At 41.4% G+C, this 25160-nt stretch overlaps 2 protein-coding genes across 8 annotated transcripts in view; one reads left to right on the top strand and one right to left on the bottom strand.

Annotated features, from left to right (window-relative positions):
* PRDX1 (peroxiredoxin 1) overlaps positions 1-25160 on the bottom strand; it is a 354741-nt gene that overhangs the window by 278602 nt on the left and 50979 nt on the right. The window lies entirely within an intron of this gene.
* Positions 1-25160, top strand: part of MAST2 (microtubule associated serine/threonine kinase 2) — a 186510-nt gene that overhangs the window by 153345 nt on the left and 8005 nt on the right. For all 7 annotated transcript variants that reach the window (XM_066324943.1, XM_066324946.1, XM_066324945.1 and 4 more), the window contains 15 exons: positions 2710-2842; positions 4450-4511; positions 5170-5255; positions 6636-6844; positions 7738-7876; positions 8300-8432; positions 9787-9952; positions 10973-11074; positions 12661-12783; positions 14914-15023; positions 17048-17202; positions 18349-18653; positions 21269-21484; positions 23221-23447; positions 24925-25047. In XM_066324943.1, the coding sequence (XP_066181040.1) occupies positions 2710-2842; positions 4450-4511; positions 5170-5255; positions 6636-6844; positions 7738-7876; positions 8300-8432; positions 9787-9952; positions 10973-11074; positions 12661-12783; positions 14914-15023; positions 17048-17202; positions 18349-18653; positions 21269-21484; positions 23221-23447; positions 24925-25047 (2289 nt within the window). The remainder of the gene's footprint in view (positions 1-2709; positions 2843-4449; positions 4512-5169; positions 5256-6635; positions 6845-7737; positions 7877-8299; positions 8433-9786; positions 9953-10972; positions 11075-12660; positions 12784-14913; positions 15024-17047; positions 17203-18348; positions 18654-21268; positions 21485-23220; positions 23448-24924; positions 25048-25160) is intronic.

Below are 25160 nucleotides of genomic sequence, written 5' to 3'. Positions count from 1 at the left end.
AGCTTTCTTTGACAGAGTAGACAAGAGGCATCTAGTCTTACCAATGACATCAGTTTTTGGAAACACCTGCAGAAGTTCTGAGAAGTGCAGTAGACTTTGGAGGGTTCCTTATTCCTCCTCCACAGCTGTCAGATGGATCACTTTGCCGGGGATCCTGCAGTGCAAGGAAAGTCACTGTCAGTGAGGAAGTTTGCTGCACAACCAGCAGGATAGATATCTTCACTTACTGATTCAAGAAATCTGCACCAGATTGCACTGAAAATCCTGGGCAAAACTCCATTCAAACTGGGAATTCCCTGGCTTTCAAACCATGTTTGTGATTTAGATGAGTTTTTGTGACTCCCACTTATCTTTCAACACTTCTTCAAAATTTATTTTGGAAGTGAAGACATGTAGAAACAATAAATTTAAACTCACTGTGGTTTTTATTTGATGCATTCACCATTGTCATTTTTGCTTATGTACACTAATCATCTAGGAAAACTTCGAACCTCAGAAAGCCTTGTGAGGACTTTGGAACCTGCAAAGAGTTCCAAACTCAAGGCAACTCTTAGTTGCAAATCAAGAGGTCTCCAGTTCTTCTAAGTCTTCTCTACCTGATGTTCTGCAAAGTGAGTGGGAGCAGGTGGTAGCAGTGAAGTCATTAAGATTTGAGTAATGAATTCCAAAGTATGTAGTGACAACCTTGAACTGTGAAGTGGCCAGACTCCAAAGTGTAGAAATAATATCTGGATCTGTGGGTTAGTCTTACCTGTTTTTTTTCAACCTGCATTGCCTTTCTAGCATTTTTTTTTTTCAAATATATGTTTTTATCTGGTGGCAGAAAGAATTAAATACTAATGTTCCTTTTGTCCCATAAAATAAGAAATCTAATAATGGATAGTGAACTGTTTAAATAGCTTTTGAGAACTAATTTTCATTTTTATTTTTAACCTTTTTGAAATTCAACCTTTGGCTTCAGTTATATGTGAACTTATAAAAAAAATTCTACTATTTAATATTAAGGTTAACTTTAGTAATGCAGCTCATTCTTCTTTCTTCCTTGTAAATGAAGTAAGAGTTGATGTAGACAGTGCTTGTGATGGTTGTGATTGTTTTAATGCAGTCAAAAAAGCATTTAAGTATTCTAAAGTTCAGCTGTTTGGCTTCTGTCTTTGCCTTACCTGTTAGACTATGAAGTGTTTATTGGCAGACAATCTATGGGGCTTCCAGAAAATAATAATGAGGTTTGTGCATCTCTGAAACCATCTCTGGGAAAAAGTATCTGGGGTTTTTTTCAGTTTATTTTTCCATAGCACTTACCTCCCCTTAGTAGGGTTCGTTCTTCTGTATTCAAATGATTAAACCTACCACAAAGAAGTCAAAACTGGAATTTATATGGTTCCTTAATGTTTTTTATGTTTGGGCTTTTTTGTCACCAAGTTGGTTTTTTTTTCCTCTGTCTTTTACTCACCAACAAATGACCTGCAGTTGTACATCGAGAAGTCCTTCCTCAGCTCCACCATCCCTTTCACTGCATTCTGGTGACATCTCTCTCTGTGGTCCTCTCTGGTCTGGCGCCTGCTCTCTGCCACTTCTGAGACTGTTGATGAATCGTTTTGCAGAGGAGTTGGGAAGGAACTTTGTTTCTCACGTGGTTGCTGTCTTTGGTGGCAGCATCCATCCAAGCAGCATTGCTTGGAGCAGTCATGGAAAAGTGCATCTGTTCTCTGTTCAAGTCTCTTCACATCATTACAAGCTCTAATTTCCTTTTCTTGTTTGCAGTTCTGTGCTCTTTTTCTCTTATGTTGCTGACCACACACCAGTTCTTTACTGCTGCCCTCACTGTTATCTGTGCATGCTCAGCTGTTTGCTGAAACTCTTCCCCTTTCACCCTCCCATTTCACTGGAAAAGTTTTGAAGAGTGTTGGCGAAGCTGCTCATTGCTGGTGAATGATGAGGTTTGTAGGGGGGAAAGGTAAAGTTTACTGGTGAAATTGTTCCTAAGCAGAGTGCTCCTGCTGCCCAGAGCTTGTCTTTTGTTTCCTACTCTATCTCTTAGTCCACTGCAAGAGATCACACCTTCTATAACCTTTTCTGGCCTGAGAGATCACATGCAGCAAGACTGAGTTGCTGAAGTGATCTTGTACTGTAGAGTACAAGAAGTAGGGCAGCAGTACTTCTTATGAAGAAAGTTGTTTTATTAATAATTTTATTGGCAATTGCAGAGTTAGGACAGTGACAGGATTGGGTGGGTGTGTATGGCTTGATCAGAAGTGGTATCTGACAGCAGGAAAGGCTTATCTTGGGTTAACTCACCTGTCAGATGGAGGTGGCAGAAGGTGGTGCCTCAGTTGTCATCACAGACCTTTCCCTGGCACATCTCAATGTGACAAAACTGGGATTTGTGTCCACACTTGGCACTTAGGTTAGCAAGACCTTTTGAAAGTTTGAGTTTGGTCTGTAGAAAGTCACTGCAGTCCTTGTTCTGTTTTGATTTGCAGATCTAAACCCCTGGACACCCCATGGGATGTAACTGTCTGTTGGTTTTGCAGAGCAGAGTGGGAAGCGTTGCCTTGCTTGTTGTAACTGGAAATGTTCTGCATCACTGCTGAGCCCAGAATTACCTTTGGATGTTTCTGAGGATTCCCCTCTATGGGGCAGAAACCTTTCATAATTGTAAAGCTGCATCATTTACCCCTCTCTTTGTCTCTCACTGCTTTGCTGTAGGAGTTTGATCCTGAAGAGTTCTACCATTTGTTGGAAGCTGCAGAAGGCCATGCCAAGGAAGGGCAAGGAATTAAATGTGACATTCCTCGTTACATTATCAGCCAGCTGGGACTCACCAGGGATCCCCTGGAGGGTGAGAACTCCTGTTATGTACTTTCCAAACTGTTGGAAGAATAGTCAGATCTCCTGGTCACTATATAGCTGGAGGATGCTTTTATTATTTTATTGAATTTTGAGGCCATTTTTCCTTATTTTCCCATTTGCTGTCAAATTCTAGACTGTCCTTTCCAGCCCCATGTCTCAAAGGAATGTTGCTGGGGTAAGGATGGCACATCAGTAGTGACAGATCTTTACTTATGATGTTAATAATGTCTCCCTGTATTATAGCTGAAACAATGTTAGAAAATAGCTTTATGATTTAACTGTTTGTTCTGTGCTGTTGGACAGTAAAAGTAAATTTACCTTGTTATTTTTCTGATCTGCCTGTCCTGCTAGTGGCCTGGTTGGAAAGTATCCTGTCATCCCACTTCATTGTCCTCTCTGGGATAAGTGTGGTTTTTGTGTTTTTCCATGAGATTACCAAGATCATGAATTTTTAGCTGTTTTACTGCTAAAGTTTTACATCTTGTGTAGCAGCCAAAGAGAGCAATGTAAGGACAGAAACAGCTTTTCTGCAAGGTGCCAGAATTGCATATGGTAAACTTAATATAGACATACATTGGCCCAGAAGATTGTAACTTTAGAATTAGTCAGTTAATATTTCTGCCTGGCACGTTGCTGGCTGAAATGACAAGTTTTCTGAGCATGCACAGCTTGTTCGGCAACAATAGAAAGTGTAACTGAGACTGGAGGTTACTACAGAGTGTCTCAGTGATTGAACCATACTTCTTGTTATCTCAGGAGAGCATAATTTTAACATAAATTAGTAGTCTGGCTAGGACTAGTTTAACTTCTCTGGTGTTTACTGGAATGACAGTGACAGGTTGACTTCAAGTGAAGAGCTCTTCAGGAAAATTTCTACCAAAGATTGCTAAATGCAATTTAATAGCATTTGTTGAAATCTGACATTAAAGGGAAATTTCCTTTGATCCCTGTCATGGGAGAGAACCTTTCCAACGCTAATTCCCTTTACTAAAGTCAAATTTTCTTTAGAAATATGGGGAGATGTCAAGGTGTCTTATTTCCTTTCTGTAAGGAGGGCACCCAGAAATGTCAGTGATGTCTGTTCAGAGACTTGTAGCTAAGGCAGGATTTGGGCTCGCAAAGTTTACGGCATCTCCTGCAACAGCTGAGTAGCCTAAACTAAGTGATTTTCCCCCAGTCTGCTGCTGCTCAGCGTTTTGCAGAATCAGCCACCTCAGGTGGAGGGCAGCTGTTTGAAATGTGATGCTTTTTCTTCTTGGAGCACGGAGGTGCCACCAAGCTACATGCAAATATATATGTGTGGAATAGGTTTCAATGTTAACTGGACAGCACTGTCCCCAAACATGCATTTTTTGCTTTTACTTATTATAGAAACTATCTAGAGTAAGTCAGGCTGAAATCAGAACAATTAATTATATTCATCTTCATATAAGATGTTAAAGGTTATCACTGTGTAATTGGGGTGACTTTTTACAGAGGGAGAAAATGTCCTCCATCATCTACAAGCACCTCTTAAAATCCTGTTTTTCCTGTATAAACAAAGAGAATAGTGTTTGATTGAGATCATTAGGAGTAATCTTTCCTCTTTCTTTTCAGAAATGGCCCAGTTGAATAGCTATGACAGCCCAGACACTCCCGAGACAGATGATTCAGTCGAGGTAAAGCAGTAATACACTCACTGTCTAGCACTTTTTTTCCTCTCAAAAGAAGTAGTCTACAGTAAAGAATTAATTATAATGCAGAGTAATTGTAATTTAAAAAAAAAAAAAGTGCTGACATTTAAAAGCTCATATTAAAATTAGAGTACATGCTCATAAAAAGGTGTAAATCTTTATATGGTGGTGGTAAAATGCTTAAAAGATGCAAATTGGCATTATTACCAAGTTTTGTGGATTTTTTTTTTTTAAATTTTTGGAGTTACAAATGAAAATCATCTGGAGAAATTCTTTATATTTACATTTGTAAAATATGATGGGTGTTGAAAAGAGTTGACTTTAGTAAAACCACTGGAAAAATTTAATTATGTAACTGCCTAGGTTTCAAAGATCCTTTTTTTTTATCCTAAAAAAGTAATATTAAGGAAAGGCTTGAATCTTACAGTTCACTGACTTTTTGTGCCAATAATCTGTGAGGGGAATCTGCAAACACCCTAAGGATACAGACAATTGTCCTTAAGCTGAGGACTCCAGAAATTCAGAAATGGATTGAGTTTGAGTTAATGGGATGGGTGTTTAAAGAAGAAAAGGACAAAATTACTCTATATAGAATTAAGTCATTCCTGCTCCTGATTTTCGTTTTCTTGTCGTCTTTCCCCAGAGCCGTGGGGCCTCTGTCCAGTCAAAGAAAACTCCATCTGAAGAAGAGTTTGAAACTATTAAACTGATCAGTAATGGTGCTTATGGGTAAGACTTTTAGACTTTGAATTAGAAGAAAATGCTATTATAGTTCTACCCAGCAAAGGGCTATAGCAAGGTTTGGCAAATGTTTGGGTTTTGTTGGGTCCAAAGCATAAAGTAATTTCACTTGGGTCTTACAGAGTTTCCACACTTGTATCTTCTGCATTCTTCTTGGAGATGCCATTTCTTTCATTTATTTGGATTATATATGTAACATATGTTGCTATTTGTGAGCACTTGAAATGCTAAAAGAAGTGCTAGAATTACACTGGGGTAAATCTACTGTGAGAAGTAACACATGAGAAAGGCTATTAGATTTTATTATCCATTGAAGAATCAAGTATGAATTCAGTTGGTTACAATTTTAACTGCGCACACAAACCTATCCAGGATTTTAAAAGGCAGTTCCTGACTCTTTGCAGTCCATAAATCCTTACCACTAAGGTCATTAGGCTGTTACTGAAAAGCAGTGATACTCAGTAGGTCATAACAACAAAACCTGAACATGTGCTTGAGTGTTTTGTGGAAGTGGGTGCTTAGTTAACAACAACTCACTTTTTAAAAATTATATGTGGGAAAAGTGTAAACATGGGTTTTAGTGAGTGAAGACACAATGAAGAGTGTTGAAGAGTCATATTATGCGACAAAAAGATTTTAAATTTCTTCAGTCATATTTCTGCCCAATCCCCATGTAACTTTGTAAAAGGGAGAGAGAGAAGTGGTAGTTTTGCTGTTAGTCACATGTCTTTATCCTGGGTTTATTTTATAGTCAGTGGCTGGTGAGACACGATACCATGTTAAATGTAATGTACTCCAGAGAAAAGGAAGCAAGCACTGATTCAATAAGGCGGGCAGACTGGATGAAAATTTTATTTGCAAACTGTATTATTAATGTGCAGGCATATAATGATCTGCAAACGATAGAAGTGTAAGAGATACTTTAGTGAAGGAAATCCCTGGTGACAGTGCTGCGTCAGATTAATTTTATGGAACTTGGAAAGAACTCGTGCTGATTCCACAGATCTTGGACAATTTTTTAAGCAAAGTGGTCACTGTAGTTTTGAAAAGTACATGCTGCTCTGCAGTAGTGCTTATGGAAACTTGTGACATTTGTGTTGGTGATATCTCCTTGTTTGTCACATCAGCAAAAATGCTGCTTTATTCAAGAAGGCAGAGGAGCTTTGGGAAGGAAGCATCATGGGGTTCCTTGTTTTCTAGGGAAGCTTGCCACTGAAATGGGATTTTATGGAGTCATGGATAAGTCTGTCACAGTAACATCACTTAAAAAAACCCCAACAAACCCACAAAGAACTCCAAACCTAAACCCACAACAAACCAGTCTGAACTGAAAGTGGACCTTTTTCCCCTTGGTGTGTGGTTTTGCAGAGCGGTGTATCTGGTGCGGCACAAGACCACCCGCCAGCGTTTTGCCATGAAGAAGATCAACAAACAGAACCTGATCCTGAGAAACCAGATCCAGCAGGCCTTTGTGGAGAGAGATATCCTGACGTTTGCCGAGAACCCTTTTGTGGTCAGCATGTTCTGCTCCTTCGAGACCAAGCGGCACCTGTGCATGGTTATGGAGTATGTGGAAGGTATGGCTGTCGTTATCCACACCTCCAAAAGGGCCTCGGTCCCCATGGATGTGGGCTGTGGATCCCTGTGACTCATACAACACGTCTGCAGTGGAGCTGAGCCTCACTGCTGAGGTCAGAAGTCAGCATGAACTTTCCTTTCCAGTCTTCATCAGAAAGGAAATCCTCCCTCTCTCCTGTGGGATGGCGTGGCTGGATCCATAACACATTTGCTTGACATACCACTTAGAAAAAGACTTAAGAAACATAAATCTTTGTTCTTTAGCAGCCTTTTTTAAAATAAAGTGCCATTTTATGCTGGGGTTGGTTTTTTTCATTGTTTGGTTTGCTTATTCTTCGAAATATAATTTGATTTTACTTTATCAGTATATCTTATTATAAGCAATATCCACTGGTGGATAGGATTAATTTCTTATGCCTGGCTTGCTTGACTGAATGTTTGAGAAATAAGATTATAGCTATTGTATCAGAGCTCTTTCAGATAAATTAGTGGAATGAAATCAGATGTATTGACAATAGGAGATTTTAATATTAATTCCTCTTTGCAAGTAGAAATGAAGGTTGACTGAAATGTGTGGCCAGTGTTCCCAAGGAAGCTTCAATCTGGAGTCCACAGGCTTATTTTCTTCAAGGCTTCCTGCAGTTTGCAAATGGCATCTGTACAATTCCTGTCCAAGCCTGCCCAAGCATATATAGATCTCAGTTTTCCTATTTGTTTAATATTTGTTTAAAGTTCAAGAGTATGGAGAGATCTTTAGAATTCCTCCTAACAGGGTTGTGAGAGACAGCCTTTAGAAAACTTAGTCTAATCTTGTATTGCAGACCCACGTCTGTTCTTTCTTAGTGATATTTGCCATTTCAATGTGCCAGATGTGCCAATCTTTTCTTTCTAGGAGGTGACTGTGCTACACTTCTCAAGAACATTGGTGCCCTACCTGTTGATATGGCAAGGATGTATTTTGCTGAGACTGTTCTGGCCCTGGAGTACCTACACAATTATGGAATCGTTCACCGTGACCTAAAACCCGATAAGTAAGTTTTTGGTCCCTCAGGGGGAAGAGAGCCAGTCCTTCAGGGGCTTTCTCTGTAGGTAACAGGACATAGGGGCTGGAGACAGCATTGATCTTCAGCAGCATCTGACATGTAGGAGGTTTCATGGAATCTCTTGCTACTGATGTAGAAGCAGATAAGCCCTGGGAAAGGCTGGGAGGAATGTCTGCAGGTATTATCCCAAAGCTGTTGCTACACTGGTGATGTTTTGGCAGAAGGTTGTCTCACTCCTAGTTGCCTTGTCTGCTTTGTGGTATTTGGCTGCATAAGAGTTTTCTTCCAGGTGTTTAATGAGGATGTAACACTGAGATTGTCCTTTCAATTATCTTGTGTTCTTTTTGTTTTAAATTGCTTTTGGGAAACAATTAAATTAATGTGGCATTATTTTACTTCTCTTTCTTTTAGTCTCCTGATAACTTCAATGGGTCATATTAAACTAACAGATTTTGGACTGTCCAAAATTGGGTTAATGAGTCTTACAACTAATCTTTATGAGGGCCACATTGAGAAGGATACCAGGGAATTCCTGGACAAGCAGGTAAGTTGAAAAAAATTGTCTGTTGATGTGGGATGCAAGATTATGTCTTGGGATAGAATCAGAGTTTGTAGCACTCCTTCTCTGCCTTGATGCTGTGCTGCACACTGTAAAATGGGAGGAAAAAATGCAAGTCCATTCTCATGTTTGTACATAAATTGATAGTGTTTGTCATTTCAGCTTCTTGTTTTGGAGTCATGCACTTCAGCTCTTAGTTTAGGGTACTACAGGGGTGGCCCAGGCAGCCGTGCAGGTGTAAACAGAAGTTGGTTTAGAGATGTAAAAGGGATTTTGCTGGAAGGTTGTTCCACGATCTCCCCCTTCTGGTGCTTAGAAAGTTCATGGCAAGTTTCTGTATGTTTCTTGTAATTTTGTCTAACAGCTTAAACATTGATTTTTATCCCCATGATATTTACTAAGGGTAATTTTTCTCCTTAGCCTTCATTTTGCTAGGCTTTACCAGCTAAGTTCTTGTAACTAACAAGATAGATTTTCTTTTGATGAATGAATAGCTCTTCCATGTAACTCTTTCCGTTTGAGTTGCTATTTTCTGGGTGTAGTTGAAAGAACTGTTCTGGGTGCAGGCTCACCAGTGCCTTGTATAATGGGATTAAAAGATGCTTCTCTCTTCTGAAAATATCTAGGATTGTGGCAAATTTTTCTGCTGAATTTTTAGTTGTGCCAAATGTTGATTCATAATCATCCTGTGGTGCTGTCTTCCTTTGCTTCTGAGTAAGGATGCTTTTTCTAGCACAGCTCTCCTAGGTCATTAGATCATGTTCTTGCGCTTTACAGTATTATATTTTTTACAACTACTTTATTGTTGTTCTTGCTATTTCTAAGCCCCAGGCAACTTAGAGCTTTCAAAGTAATTTCCTTAGCCATTGTCCATGCCAGCTGTACCTCCCAAGATTAAGGCTGAACTGTGTAATCATGCTGTGCTGCTAATTCTGCATCTGTGAAACTAAATTCTGTTAGCACAGAGATGTGAGAGATTTGTCAAAACTCAGTTCCTGATAGCTGTAGCTGTGCCAGCAGACATCCATCAAGCTGTCAGACCTAAACACACACACAGAATATGCGTTTTTCCCATATGCTTTTCTTTGCATGCACCAAAGAACTACTTAGCTGACATGTCCACACTAGGAACATTTAATTTCATGTGGCGTTATTTCTGTGCAGGTAATGTGTTCTTCAAATATAGACTCTTGCTCCATGGAAGTAGTTCACAGCATGAAGTGGTTAGTGGCAAAACATTAAAAACTTCCTTGTTTTAAGCTCTGAGGGGGGAAAAAAGAAAAATAAGCTTTGACATGAATTTGGGATTTCGTAAATTTATTGCTTTCTTGCAATAAAGGTCTGTGGGACTCCAGAGTACATTGCACCAGAGGTGATCCTGCGCCAGGGCTATGGGAAGCCCGTGGATTGGTGGGCCATGGGAGTTATCCTCTATGAGTTCCTGGTCGGCTGTGTCCCTTTCTTTGGGGACACACCTGAAGAGCTGTTTGGGCAAGTCATCAGTGGTAAGTTTCTGCTCAGGCTCTGAACGGGTTTCAAAATGTGTTTTGAAAATGTGGAGAATGCACAGTTTAGGTTTAGTTAGGAAGGACTAGATATAAAATTAATTTTAGTATTTTTAAATTTCTGAATCAAAGCAGCTTCCATCTGATTTCAGCTGTGGAAACTTGTTGTGTTGCCTAACGTCTTCCTAAATGATTCTATCATGGTGTGGGAGTCACACAAATCCTTGTGGGATTGAGGAAAAATACTTGGGGATTTTTCTGTTCTGTCTTTTAACTTAAATGATGGAGAAAATGAAAGGAGTAACCACCAACTGGTCTAATTCAGGCTGATTTTGGTTATTGTTTTTTGCAGGTCCAAGTGATAGTCAATTAGTTACTTTGTATAAGTGAAATGAAAGGAAATTCTGAGCACAGTACATTGAAGTTGTTGTACTCAGTATCTTCTCATCTTGTGGCCTTTTAAACCTGTCTCATGCTTGAAGTTGGACAGACAATTGTTTTGTGTTCACTCAGTGATTATACCAGTGAAATAATTTCCTATTGGGAAAGCTTTCTGAAGCAGTAAATTTTTAACACACTTGGCAAATGTCCTTTGTAAAAAGCAAATTTCAGCAAAGCACTAAATATGATGCATGAAATTGTTACCTGTGAATTGTTCTCACTGTTCCAAGTATAACGACTGTGGAATGTGCAGGCAGGAGATACAGCCAGAGTATTGTCACTGTCTTTGTTTATGGATTGTCATGGAAGTCCCATTTCATACTTTATTAATAGAGTCCTTAAAGCCTTTTTTTTTTTGTCTCCACAAGCACTGCTTGGATTGACAGCAGCTTTAGCTGATGCTGAATTTTATGCATTTTGAAAAATGTCAATGCTTGAATTATATTAAGCTGCTGAATTCAAGGTATTTACGCTTCTGGGGCAGTTCTTAATGCTGCACTTTGAGGTATAGGAGTGTGAATGGTTATTCAAATTAGTTGGGACACTGGTAGAAAATGTCAAGTCTCTTTTTGTCCCCAGATGAAATTGCCTGGCCAGAAGGAGATGATGCACTGCCACCAGATGCCCAGGACCTCATTTCTAAGCTTCTCCGCCAAAACCCTCTGGAAAGAATGGGAACAGGTAAGAACCTTGTGCACAAGAAAATACTGTCCAGAAGCAGGGGATGAAGCTACCTAGCCAGTGAGGCACACCCACTCGTGTTGAGGAGTGCTCACATAGAGCTGGGGAGCAGTTTATACTGGTTTCAATGTGGTGGAGCTCTGGGAATTAGTGTCAAATGTCCATGAGCCAGGCAGATATTACTGTCTGGGAAACAGGAAAGGGGCACTGTTAGCTTGGCAACTTCTCTGATTTGTGCTGTTCCATTATAGGCTTGAGGGTCGTGTCTCCATTTGAGCAGTGTATAATCAGATTTCTTTGAAATTCCTTTTGAGTAGGGGCTTAATCCCTGTCATGGATGTGAATTCCTGGTGCAATAAAATGAATGAAAACTTTCCCATTCCTAGAGGCCTGTAGTGTAGAATTCTCCAAACATACAGCAAACTCTGATAATCTTTTTGGCAAAGTCAGGCATGTATGTCAGTCTTTCTGTATTATAATGTCAGATTTAAAGTTTTACAAGCCAACACTTCTCATTTCCTCATAGTAAATAATCGTAAATAATCTCTAGCTACACTCTTGTTTTAAAGTAATTTGTGCAACACTGTGGCTTCACATGACAGCTCATCTTTCATTGATTTGATTAGTTTAATTTAATTTGGGATTTTCAATTCAAAACTACACTTTAAGGATTAAAAAAACTTAAATATATAACAGTTCCAAAAGGTGCATGTATTCAGCACATGTGCACACAAGGGTGATGAATAGATCATGAATTAATAATGATATCAGATGGTTTTCACGTGTTCTTCTCTACTTAAAATCCATGTACTTGAAAGATGTTGCTGTCATGGAAAAGATGTAGAGTTTATAGCCTTATAAAATGAGTTGATGGACTGATTTTTTTTTTTGATTCTTATATACCTGTAGTGCTGAGACTGCTGTTTCACTTGGCACGTCGAAGTGCCACTGGCACTCAGCAAACCTTTTATCTCTTTTCCTCTGCTCTTTTCTTTGCTAAAAAGACAGTAGCATCTGCTATGAATATTAATTTCATTTGAAAAAAAATGCATGAACTGGTAGACAGGTAGTCTTTACTTTTTCCTTCTGGGTACTCAAGCTTCTGAGCTTAATAACAATGGATCCTAATTCAGGAAGATAGGTGGACCCTGTCTTGTTCTAGGCACATGAATGAGTTTATTCACAGCAGTGGAGTTGTGAGTTGTCACTCACATTCTAAGTGCTTCTCAGACTTTGCTCTCTTTATTCAGTAATGAACAAGATGGTATTTAGAGCTTGAAAATTTTAAATTACGGTGTTAATTCTTAATCCTGCAACTCCTGTGGAATGCAACAGATGATGTTGTCTTCCAGCATCTATGTTGTTGCTAAAGAGGAAGAGGAGGTGGGAAGGAGGAAATCTCATTCAGGTTTTATCCTGCATGACCACTTTGGTAAAAGGATAAGTTGTTTCTTAAAATTCCTGGAAAATGTGTGACTTAAAAGTACTCGAGTACATTCTCTTAGGCTCTTGATATTTTTAGGTTTGTTTTTCATGTTATGAAAATGCTGAAAGAAATACTCTGCAATAAAAGGTGCTTATTTCAGGTAGTGCCTTTGAAGTGAAGCAGCATCGGTTCTTTAAAGATTTGGACTGGAATGGATTACTCCGGCAGAAAGCTGAATTCATCCCACAGTTGGAATCTGAGGATGACACAAGCTACTTTGACAGTAAGACTCGAGATTTGGCCTAAACAGCGTCATATTTCCTGTGCATATTTCATTTTTAAAATGGTTAGAGATAAGTCCTTTCAGAAATTGAATAAAACACTTGATGGAAATTGCTTTAAAAAGTTTCTGTTGAATGCCAAGTAAGGTTTCTTTGAAGGCAAATTAATTTTAAATGAAAAAACGTTGCTGCTGGAGTCAATTGGCCTTTCACTGGTGCCTGTGGTCCTGCCAGCCATGGGCCTGCAGTGAGAGGTGCTGCCATTGTCATGCTGGGTTCATTAAACTTCTTCCAAAGCATTTGGTAAATCCAAATTCCTTGAGTTTTTGAGCAATACGATCTTTCCCTAGTGACTGTTTTCAGCCAATAAATGTTTTTAGAAAAAACCAAAACAAACCTAAGACCCTGAAGACAAGTATGTGGGGAAAATTCTTAAGAGATTTGAAGTAATTTGAATTATTTTTAATTTTTTTTTAATGCTGCAACTGTATCACTTAATTTTAGTATTACTAACTCTAATGAGATAGGAAGTGTCTGTCTGGTGTGTCTGGGAACTGCCATGTTATCAGTGCTGTGTAAGATTCCTGGTATTTCAAGATAAGCACCAGACAGTGTCAGTGCTCTTGGGAGAGAAGGGAGGAGCGTCACAGGAGGGATGGAGAGATCTCAGTTCCCAGAGCCTCTGCTCCCTAACTTTTCTCATTTGACTTGGGGAGCTCAGCAGGTGGAAGGGGCTTGGTCAGGGTGAGGTCTTTCCCTCCTCCAGCTGCAGAATGAGATGCTGGCTGTTTCAGATTCCTGAGATATGGAAATTTCTGCTCTACATCAATGGAATCTCTCCCATCTTGGGGCCATGGGACTAGTTAAATCTGTGTGAAGCACATTTTTGCTCTTCTCCTGTGCTTTGCTGAGAGTGAAAGGAGGGAGAGAGCAGCTGCCTCCAGCCCCTTGGCTCTCACACTGCACAAGCAGTGATTCCATTTAGATAGTGCTCTTCCGGTTTGTTGAAGGGGTTTTTAGGCTGGGGCTTGTTTGGAGAGGTAGGATTGGGACATCTTGGTAGATGTGTCTACATTTCTACGTGTGTTGAGGTTGTACTGGTACAACATACATGGAGAAACTGATGTGGTGGGGGTGTTCTCGCCGCTAACGGGACCTGTAGATGTGGAAACTTTGGTAACTGAGTTGGGTCAGCAGAGGCCCAGTGCAGCAGCCACGAGCACATCCTGGTGGATAAAAGCAAAACCACTGGGGCTGTCAAGTCAGAATGATGGGAAACTCTCCACGTGCCCAGGCACACTCAGTATCAGGGTGACCTTGATGTGGTCCCTTATAAAGGCTGGAATTCTCATGTCAGGAAATATCTCACATAGACACTGATAGGAGTTTGCATTGCTGTTATAAACCCTAATGCAGAAAATGTTAGAATTTATAAAAGTAGCTTTCTGGCCGATGTGGTGCAGCAAATTTGGCTCAGTGTAGTTATCAGCTTTCTGTAGCCAAACTTCTTAGTGCCCACCCCACAAAATCCAGTGTGTCTGGCTTAGAAATCCAGTGCTGCAAATCTCAAAGCACAAAATCTCTTTGGAAGACGTTTTTGCATTAAAAATAGCTTTGCATATTGGCTGCTTGCCCATTTTCTTTCACAAAATCTAATCCTTTTCCTAGTTGCAGGAGGGAAAAGAGATTTTCTTTTGGGGTAGATATTTTTATTTTTTTTAAGTAGGTGGGTATGTATGTGTGCAGGACAGACTTTGTACAATCAAAAAGCTGTTTATTGGAAAGTTGGGCAGTGAATTGTTTCCATGTTTCCTTCCACGTGATTGTTTGCTGTAGGGAAGAAATATCCCTACCATGAGAGAGGTCTGCAGGATTAGACACCTTTTGAGTATCAGCTGCTTCCAGAATGGAATACAGCTGACAGGATAAGATAAATTCAGTGCCAAGGAGATATTCTTCACTGGCAAATGGATGGGATGAGCAAAAACTGTTTGGGTATGTTTCAGTATTAAGGGGAAATACCCTGCATGGTGTATAAACATTCAAAGTTCTTCAAGCAGACCAGTAGCAATGCTTGAGGTGTGAGTTCCAACACTCCCCACACTGATGCAAGTGCCATGTCTTGTTCCCAGCCCGTTCAGAGCGGTACCAGCACCTGGATTCAGAAGAAGAGGAGGACACTAATGATGATGATCACGTGGAAATTCGCCAGTTTTCCTCCTGCTCACCCAGGTTCAGCAAGGTAGGGACATGGTAACTTGTTGAAAGAAAACAATCTAGGAAGGAACATGATTTCTTTGTTTCGTATGGGCAGATTTTAGTCATGTGGATGCTCTGTGGGATCTCATGGTGTGTAGTATTCACTGAGGAGAGAAAAGAATGCATGAGTCGTTTATTCTGTGGTAGTTTGTGGCCTGTTAGAAGGTGAGTACCAGAATAATGAGAGAATGACATTTTATGTTTCTTAATGTTTCACCAATATGCAGGGCATTGTGTAGGTCTCTTCTGCGTCTGATACAGTTTGATGTTTTTATTAATCACCTGGTTGCTGGCATGGGGAATATCCAAAACTTACTTGCTTTGAGCAGTGTCATTCTGAAAGGACCTTCCATAGGTGACAAGATAGTTTTGGGATGAAAATGGATTCTGACATTTGGAAATAAGGGTCTAAAATAAATCAAAGGGGTAAGAATATCAGTGAAGTTTCCATCAGCCATTGTCTCAAATACAGCCTGAGGAGCAAAAGGCAAGGTGACAATTTCAAAGAGAAGGGTCTCTGCACATAGTCCTTCCTGAGTTATATGTGCCGAATTATTGGAGCAATAATTTTCCATACTGGGCTTACCAGTAGGAAGGCCATCATTGGGATATTCTGGTCTGTACTGGCAACTTGAAAAATGAACGTGAACCAGTAAAAGGGCGCCCAGAAGAAAGCAGCAAGAATGACCTGAGTTCTACAAAACATAAAACCTCTGGTATTTTCAAAAATGTAACTAAAAGGAAAGGACTTCATTGTTCTTTCTGATGAAATATAATATGTTTAGCGGGGAACAGAAGGGAGAAGAAATGCTGTTTTGAGGCAACCACTTTATGAATTGTGTTTCCTTCTAAGTGAGATGGGAGTAGGAATAACACTTAGGAGCTCTGAAAGGTATTTTGGTTTTTCACAACACTTCCTCCAGTTTTCCACTCCTGAAGTCAGTTTTAAGGACCAGTTTGTTCTTTGTCCTCAACCAGGCTACAGTGGTTTAAATAACAGTTACTCTTAATTTTATGGAGTTGCTCCTGATTTGCATCACTAAAAGTATGTTTAAAATTGGACCTGGGGATTAGTTGGTGTTTTGAAAAAGTTCTCATGAGTATGTAAGAGTTTCTTTTCTCTCCTTTTCTCACCATGAGGATTACTCATTTGTTAGACTGAAGCTTTTCTTTAGGGTTCAATGTTTTTGCCACAAAGAGAGAAAGTTCACTTTTAATGAATTTATTTTAAGACCTGGAAAATTATACAGCATTTGTAATGTGGGAGGCATAAAAGGCTCATTATATTTTGAAATTCTTGTCTGACAATTCAGCCATATGATTTATTAATAGTTATCTTGTTGATGCTCTGAATTTTTAATAACATTATTTTCATTAATCTCTTCTTATGTAAATTAGGTCCACAGTCAAGTGTAGTTTTAAAAGGATGGATTTTTTTGCTTAATCATTTAATTATTTAAAGACGGCTGTAAAACCAAGGAAGGCACTTTCATTAAGCTGTCAGCATTATAGTAGATTCCTTGAGGAGGGCAGGACTTTTTTGTTCTGAAATAGGCTTGGGGCAATGCTGATAGACTGATGATAATGAAATGGGGTCATGAGCATGATGCCTATCACCAAAGTGAATTTGTGTAGTAAGATTTTGAGATCCAGATGCCAGCCCTCAAGAGTTGTGCAGCTGTCTTCAGCAGTAGCTCCTCTTAGATTTGAGAATCGTTAAAACCAAAAATCAAAGTAATTTCACCAAGTTTGTCAGTATTTTTGTTGTGTTTTCAAAGGAGAGGCATTGTTGTAGAAAAGCAGTTTAATGTTTCTGAAGCTGGGCCTATATCCTTTCCTGCCTGGCACACCTTGAGTGTGTCACACCTGCACTGTGCTATTTGGTCAAAGAACATCACCAAGTTCATGCTTTCAGGTGGAAATTCCAAGAGGAGATTTTCTCCCTTGCTCAGAAAAGGCCCTGTGGGTTGGTTTTCCCTGCACAGAAGGATCTTTTGCTGCACGCAGGTGTACAGCAGCATGGAACGACTTTCCATCCACGAGGAGAGGAAGACTCCACCACCAACCAAGCGGAGCCTGAGTGAGGAGAAGGATGATCGGCTCGACAGCCTGGGGGGCTTGAAGAGCCGGGACCGCAGCTGGGTCATTGGCTCTCCTGAAATGTGAGTCCTGTGCCACTGAGTCTTCTGTTTTCCCACAGCAGCTAAGAAAGACCAGCCAAAACTTTCTTTGACCAGTGTTAGGTGAGGAGAGCTTTGTGTGTTGTATTTCCACAGGAGAAGCCCGGATTGAATAGCTAAAAGTGAATGTGTAGAAGCTATATGGTCCTTAAACGTATCTAGTTAAGTACTAACATCTAAATTTGCAGCAAATACTTTTAATGAATTTAAAGATATTCTAACCTTAAGGGCAGATTTCTTATGTTACGTCAGAGATGTACCCACATCCGTTTTTTTCTTGAATTAATGCAAATTCTGGTGTTGCCAGACTTTGACCTTTTGTTACAAAGTAGAGAAATTGTTAGGAAAGTTCAAAGTTTCAAAAGTTCAGAATATGCCCCAAAAATCTTGTGCTCTAATAAAAAACGTCAGTAAAATATATGAATACCCAGAATTTGGATACCTGCCATGTTTCTGGCATTACTGAAAACTTACCTTATAAAAGGGGTGTCTCTCATTTTGTGCAACCCCTGTAAAACTTTTACACTAATGTTTGACATTAGAAAGAGCATAAAATGTGGCTCTTACCTAGTCTGCATGACTCCCTTAAAAATATTTTACAGATTGCACTCATAACTGAGGTGCACTTCATTTTGCATTAGGCCTTCCTGGCTGCTAACTTAGAGCAACTTCAGAAGAAAAAATTTAACTAATTCCAAAAGGAACATGGAGGATGATATTTGCATTCTGCAATCATGACTTTTTTTTTTTAAATAGCATTTAATATCATGTTCATTGTACTGTACTTTTCGTTGGGTTTATCCCTTCCTTTCCTAGAAGCTTAACAATTGGACTTGATGATCTTGGAGGTCTCTTCCAACTTAGTGATTCTGTGTTGAGGTTAGGGTTGGGTTGGACTTGATGATCTTGGAGGTCTCTTCCAACCTAGTGATTCTGTGAATTGGAAATCTAAACTCAGGTGATGCCCCAGGCCTTTGTCGTTTTAACTCCCAGTGTTGTAGCTTGGCCACCCAACTTCACCTTAAATTGGCTTCAGACATGTGTGGGTTGTGTCTGTGCCCTATTTTCACCCTTCCACATTCACCCTACCCACACTGACCCGGGCCCCTGTCTGGGTTGTGCCCTCAGCCTGCGCAAGCGCCTGTCCATGTCGGAGTCGTCGCACACGGAGAGCGACTCCAGCCCGCCGCTGACGGTGCGGCGCCGCTGCTCGGGGCTCCTGGACATGCCGCGCTTCGCCATCTCGGCCGAGGACGAGGGGGCTGCCCTCAAACGGCCCCAGCCCGAGGGGATGCTCCTGTCCACCGTGCAGGCACGGGAGGGGCTGCCCGTGCCCATTCCAGAGCAGCCTGTGGAGCATGAGCTGCAGCTGGAAGGGGATGCTGGAGCCACCACTCCCTCCACGGCCACCGGCAGCACCTCAGCGCTTACAGGTATGTGTGTGGTGTTGGGGCGTCCTGGTCCCCCTTGGAGAGGTTAACTCTGTAAAACTGGCTCTGGGTGTCAGGGGATGTCACTGCCTCACGCTAAGTAGATGTTTTAGTGGAGTTTTGTGTTTGTGCTTGCCTTTGAAATAATGCCAGTGGTTTCATCTCCGCAAAAATTGCATCTTTGATTTTGGTCCCGTCACTTCAAATTGATTTAGGTCTTCTCATGGTTGAGATTCATGTGATCTATGCTTACTTGCAACCACTGGGTACCTGCCTGAGACAGCATTAATTTAAGCATTAATCAGAGCAGATCACTGCTGAGTTGGAGCTGGAGAACGTGGGTGTCAGCCATACCAACAAATCCCTGCTTCCTGTAGTTTTGCTCATCCCAACAGTTTGGAGAAACTTGAATTACGCTGGGGAGAGTGGGGCTTGTGTCAGGGATATGGTACTTAATTTAACAGCCAAATATGCTGAAATTCGTCCAGTTTTAGTCTTAGAAAAGTGCAGCCTAAATTTAGTAGAATGGCTCTAAGAAGTCAGTGTTTGATTTCTCAGCAACTTTGACTGTTCTGGGGGTTTTCTCCAGCTCTGGGCTGAGCTGAACCTTCCTATGGTGGTGCCCTGGGCTGTTGCAGTGCAGGACTGAGCTCTGAATGCTGGAGTGTTCCCAGCTCCTGCTCCTTTCAGGGCATTGGAAAGACAAGGGGGTGAAGCTGCCTGTTTCTGAGAACAGATGAGGCCAGAGCTGGGAACTGCTTGGAATTAGTAAGGAGGGGAACAAAAAGGAAGTTTGAAACAATGAGAGAAAGAGGGGAAGTTGAAATGAAGGTTGGTAAAAGAAAATTTGGGAAAGAAGGCATAATTAGGGGAAGGACTAGATTGTAGGGTTGAATAACAAGGACTACCTGGGTAAGAAAATAAGGAACAAGTTGCTGGGAGAAACTGGGAGCAAGCAGGCAAAGCAATTGTGGTGCATTGAGAATGGAGAGGAAAGGGGTACTGAGGAAGCAGTCTGAATGGCAGCAAGAATGGACAAAGGTGGAGGGCACTGGGCAGATGTGATGGGGGACTGATAGCAGAAAGTGGAAATGCCCTAGAAGAAATTTGCCTCCAGAGTAAAGCCAAAGATTCCTACATCTTATTATTCCTCTTCTGCAATTCAGTCTGTGAAATTCCTTCAAAATAGTCCCGTTCCCCTTTATTGCCCATGCTCCTTGAAGAAGCCTGGTGCTGCCATCATGTAAAGAAAAGGTGCAAGAGTGAAGGAAGGAAGCTACCTCATACTTGGCTTGGCATAGGTGCCATAAGTGAAACCTTGGGTTCTCAGTTTCATGCTAAGAGCCTAGAAACATTCTATTAAAAATGGCCTTCCATTGCTAATTCTAGTATCTGCAATGTGAGAGTGGCAAAAATGAAGTTCTCCTGGGCAGCCTGTGCCCCTGAGCTCAATATATTAGAGCAGTCTTTGATCTAGTGCATGGAATCCAGGGATACCAGTGCTTCAGTGTCCTCAAGTCAGAGGCTTGAAAGGAGTTTAATTCCTGTCACTGTCTCAGACTCTAATTTATATGGCACCTTTTCCCATAGCCTCTGAGTCCAGGTTCCTCATTGTCTGGGACCCTGATTTGAAACTCTGTGGCTCTTAAATGTTGAACAGGCATCTGGTCCTGAGGTCTAAGGGAATGGTGCTTTGAATTTTTATTTTCATGATGCTTCCTGCTTCACTTAGTATGCAGAGCAGTGCTGCCCACTTAAATAACGATGATCAATGTTTTGTTCTGTCCTCATTGTTCAAAATGTGGCCCTTAGGCTTTATTTATTGCATGCTGCTTAAAATTTGCTTTTGAAGACAGAATGATTAATTTCCCTTGTGGAGTTGCTGTGATGCTCACCAGTTTCATTTCTAAGCACCTTGTAAATTCTAATTACTGTATTTTTACAGTGCCCCCTTAAGGTATCACATGTGGGACTGAGGCACTGGCCTTGAGTACAGGACCCCCAACCCCCAGCATCTGTTCTTGTTACATGCCCGGTCTGATCTTCAAGAATACTTTGCATTTTATATATAATTATAGCAGGTTAAGTAGTTCAAGACTAAATTGCAATGGTGCACAGAAGGGGGCAAATTAAGGTTGTCTTTGCAATCCATATTTTTACTTTCCCTGACTTGAGTACCTTAGTATTCTCTTAAAGTGGATTTTTTATGTGCAACTCGAGTAGAACCTGGCTCTTCTATTACAGGCAGTTTTAACTTAAAGATTGACAGTTCTTGCTGGTTGTAAAAATGCAGCACTTTCTATAAACCTGTTTTCGTCTGTGAACAATCCCATTGAAATGGTGTGCAGAAGTGCACCACAGCTTTAGGATTCATGGAACTGCCACTAAGCAATGTGATTTCATTAGCGAGCTTTTCCACAGAACAGAAGCTGCTAATTTTCTATGTTCAGAATAACACCATTTCTGTAAATAAAAATTCAAGCCCTAGGGTTTCTTCTTAGGAAAATTTACTCTTGGACTTCATGTAAACATGACTTTGATTTAATGTATTTTGCCTGTAGGGGAATAGACTGTTAGGAATTCCCTGTGGTTCTAATCTGTTTTAATTTAAACTGTAGCTGGGAGCACTGCAGATTTCTCTGATCCACGAGCTCGCAGTAATAGCAATGAAGGCCCAGACTTTTCCACTCCAAAAGCCATCAGCGATTTGGCAGTGCGGCGGGCACGACACAGGTTGCTCTCTGGGGAATCAGGGGAGAAACGTACCTCGAGACCTGTCAATAAAGTGATTAAATCGGCATCCGCTACTGCCTTGTCTCTCCTGATTCCCTCAGGTAAGAAATGCCTTGAGTGAGGCATTGTCAGAATCTGCAAGCGCTAAACAAAAGGTCTGCAGACAGATCCTCCCCCTTCGCTCTCCTGGAATAATGCCTTGGCTGGCAGGAGGGGAGTGAGCTAACTTTTACAATCGGTTTAATATTTCCTGCTCGCAGGCTGATGAGCACTGCTGTGCCACAGACAGGAGAGTTGTGCGTGTGGTCTGACTGCAGCTTCTGCAAATGGCAGCTGGGCCCTGTTCTTCCCCTGGTTTTGTTTAAATTGACTCCTGTCTGGTCTCTAGACAATGGTGCAGCAAGGAGGTATAGAGACACAGAATGGTTTTAAGCCTCAAAGTGCTGGTTTTTGGGGTCACGTGCTAACTACAGCGCTGTTTGGGACTGAAATGTGTCTGGTGCATTTATGCACAGGGAAGTTTCAGAAACTCCAGATAACTTGGGTGAGATTGAGTGCTCAAGAACCTAACAGTGTAACTCAGTAAGTCAATGCTGAACTGCTTTCTTTCTTGGCCCAGCTCTGTCTACAAGCAAAACCAGACATTTACAATTCCCAATGCCAGGTGATAACTTCTAGAGAGCAGCTCAGCCATACTGAGCAGTGTGAACAGACTGGTTTAGCAGAAGGAGTTTCTCCCCACAGGGATTTTGTCCCTTTCCAGAGGATAAGACCATGCTGTATTTCCAGGGCTGTGCCTGTTCCTGTCTAGATGGGAGCAGGGAATGCAGCTGGGCCATGAGCAATGCCCACATGTTCCTCCCAGCACCTGCTCTTGGCAGCCTCATGGTGATGCACATCACATTTCTTGTGCTTTGGGCATTGGTTCCTTTTTTTGAACTACGAACTCCCTCATGAAAACCTCTAAAATGTGTATTTAATCATCCAGCAAAGGTTTCTCCAGAGCTGCTCTCATCTGCCAGGTAAATATGTGCTGGGCCATTCAGCAGGTGTTTCTTAATGGATTAGAGATTACCTTCTACAGCTGCATTTAGTATTCCTGCTCTTTGGATTTATTTTACTGATGTTGACCAGCTTCACTTTAAAAATGAGAGTTCTGTATTTGCTTTGTACTTTAATAAGTGGATGTTGCACCAGCAAGCAGAGTCAGGTAGTTTATCTGACAGCCCAGCCCATGGCTGTTCATTTGGGAAACTCACCCAAAAGTACACTTGTGGTGCTGCTTTTCAATAGCAGAGTCCCTGCAGTAGCTAATATTTTAGGGTTAAATATTTTTGTCTCTCTGAATTTAAAACACTACCAAAACTGCCTAGATGTAGTTGTTGACTGATTATCTACTCATTCCTTTTGTGTTAATACTAACTTTTTTGGATTTATCTCAGCACCAGTTTGTAACTTGCACCAAGATCTAGAGGCACTGATCTTTTGGAGGAGGGTAATACGTGATAACGTGGAAATGTAGTGTTGCAGGATTGTGCCTAGAGCAAATGCTCGTGATGGGTTGTAAATCCTGGGAAGTAGAAAACACTGTGCTTCAATCATAATTCTGTATGAGCGGTGCACTAAATGTACACCTCCAAATGTGCCTTTTTGGAAATTGCTATTTGTGTTACAAAGCATGAATTAGTTGAAGCTGCAGACAGACCCAGCTCTGGTGAAGGCCAGAGCTTTAAGACCATTGGAAGATACAGTTTTGTAGCTGTTTCTTAACAAGAATTTTTTCTCTTTCGGAGACCTGTTTTCCTAATTTTTGCCCACCTTTGTGTCATCACTGTAGATCACCACACGTGCTCTCCATTGGCCAGTCCAATGTCACCTCATTCTCTCTCCTCCAACCCATCTTCGAGGGACTCCTCACCCAGCCGCGACTTTTCTCCTGCTATCGCAAACCTGAAACCACCAATCATCATCCATCGGGCTGGAAAGAAATACGGGTTCACCCTACGCGCCATTCGCGTCTACATGGGTGACAGTGATATCTACACTGTGCATCACATGGTCTGGGTAGGTCTCTGCTGCTCTGGAAACGGCACCCTCGGGGCCACAGACTCATCTAGGGTTGTGGGGTTCAGCTTTAGAAAGTGTGTTTTGCCACTTTATTTTCTCTCTCCTTAATCACACCCAAAGTTATATCTTTTTAGGGTCGGGGGAAGCCTTTATAAGTAATTAAATAACAGCAGTTTGGGTTTTCTGGTAGTTTTCAAGCCCATCACAGAACCACAGCAACTTTTCTTTCCTTCTTTTTTCCCTGGTTACATGAATCCACCTTCCTTCACCTGCAACACATCCTTTAAAGCATGTTTCTGTGTACATACCCTCTTTCTCTTTGTTGGGGTTGTTGCATGAGGGCCCATTAGAGTTAATTTATTCGGACTTGTGTTAGTGATTATAACCTGCTTCTGATCAGCTCAGTCTGTTGGGGTTTTCCAAGCAGTCGCTTGGAATTGATTACAAGCCTTAAAGCATCACTGCGGCTATGCTGATTGCCATGGGATTTAGCTCTTGGCTTAGTTGTTGTGAGCTGTGCTGAAAGGTCTGGTTTCCATGACTGTATCACTTCCTTCCCACTACTGCTGGTACTTGATCTCTGTGTTCCTTTTGTGTTAGTGTAGATGACTTCTAGGAATGATCCATTCCCTGAAGCAGTGTTGTTAGGATTGTGTAGATAGGGAGGATGCAGTCAGGGGAAAGGTGATTCATTCTTTTCCTTGCACTTCTGTGTTCTTTAGATAATACGGACTTCACACGCTTTGGTCCTTATGTAAAACACTCATTCTGAGAGAAATAATCTGAAATTGAATTTTTGCCTTGCCCCTCTCTTGCTTTTCTTGAACAATGCTGAGTTTACCAACATACTTGTTTGGAATCTTTCCTGGCTAGAGGGAGAGATGTGCATTCCTCTGCACATCTCTCTCCTTGTGGTGAAGGAGGCTTACATTCCTGACCAGGGACAGGGGAAAGGCAATGTATTCACAGGGGAAAAGTCTGGTGTGGATAGATTTAATAAGGTTGGAAAGTGGAAAAAGAAGCTCTGTTTGGGATGAAATCAAATATAGGCACCTTAAACACATGGCAGAGTCTTCCTAAAAAGTCTGTTGGCCACCTTGGGTTCCGGCATGTACATGGAAGGATGCTGGATTTGGGATGGCAAAGAAATTGAGAAAGACTGAATGTTTGTCTGGAAATCAAGAGCATCTGGGTAACATTCCTGAGTGCTGTAAAATTTGGAAGTGTTTTAAGCTTTTTGCTTTGAGAGAAGCTGGTCTCTGGATCAGCGTAGCCATCCCTGGCTGCCTTGGATCAGGATAGACTGCGGGATGCTGGGGAGAGTGGAGATGCGGGTTTGTGCTTGCTGTGCCTGGGGTGATTTCTTTCACCCTTCCCTGAAGCAGCTGAGGCAGGGCAGTGACACAGATGGATTTGAGTCCCAGTGGTTGCTGCACATTCCCCTTCTCAAACAGTCCCTCCTTGTTGTTGGCAGCACGTGGAGGAAGGGGGTCCGGCGAACGAGGCGGGTCTGCGGGAAGGGGATCTGATCACCCACGTCAACGGGGAGCCAGTCCACGGGCTGGTGCACACCGAAGTGGTGGAGCTGATTCTGAAGGTAGGGGAGCATCACTTTTACACTTTGGAAAACATGAGCAGCTTGTTTAAAATGTTGTCTGAAATACGAGTGTGCACACAGCACCTGGTGGTATTTAAGAGCAGCTTTGTACT

This window comes from Sylvia atricapilla, chromosome 9 (assembly GCF_009819655.1).
Source record: "Sylvia atricapilla isolate bSylAtr1 chromosome 9, bSylAtr1.pri, whole genome shotgun sequence".
Classification (NCBI taxonomy): Eukaryota; Metazoa; Chordata; class Aves; order Passeriformes; family Sylviidae; genus Sylvia; species Sylvia atricapilla.
The sequence above is the reverse complement of the archived record's forward strand: the minus strand, read 5'-3'. Positions and strand labels throughout refer to the sequence as shown.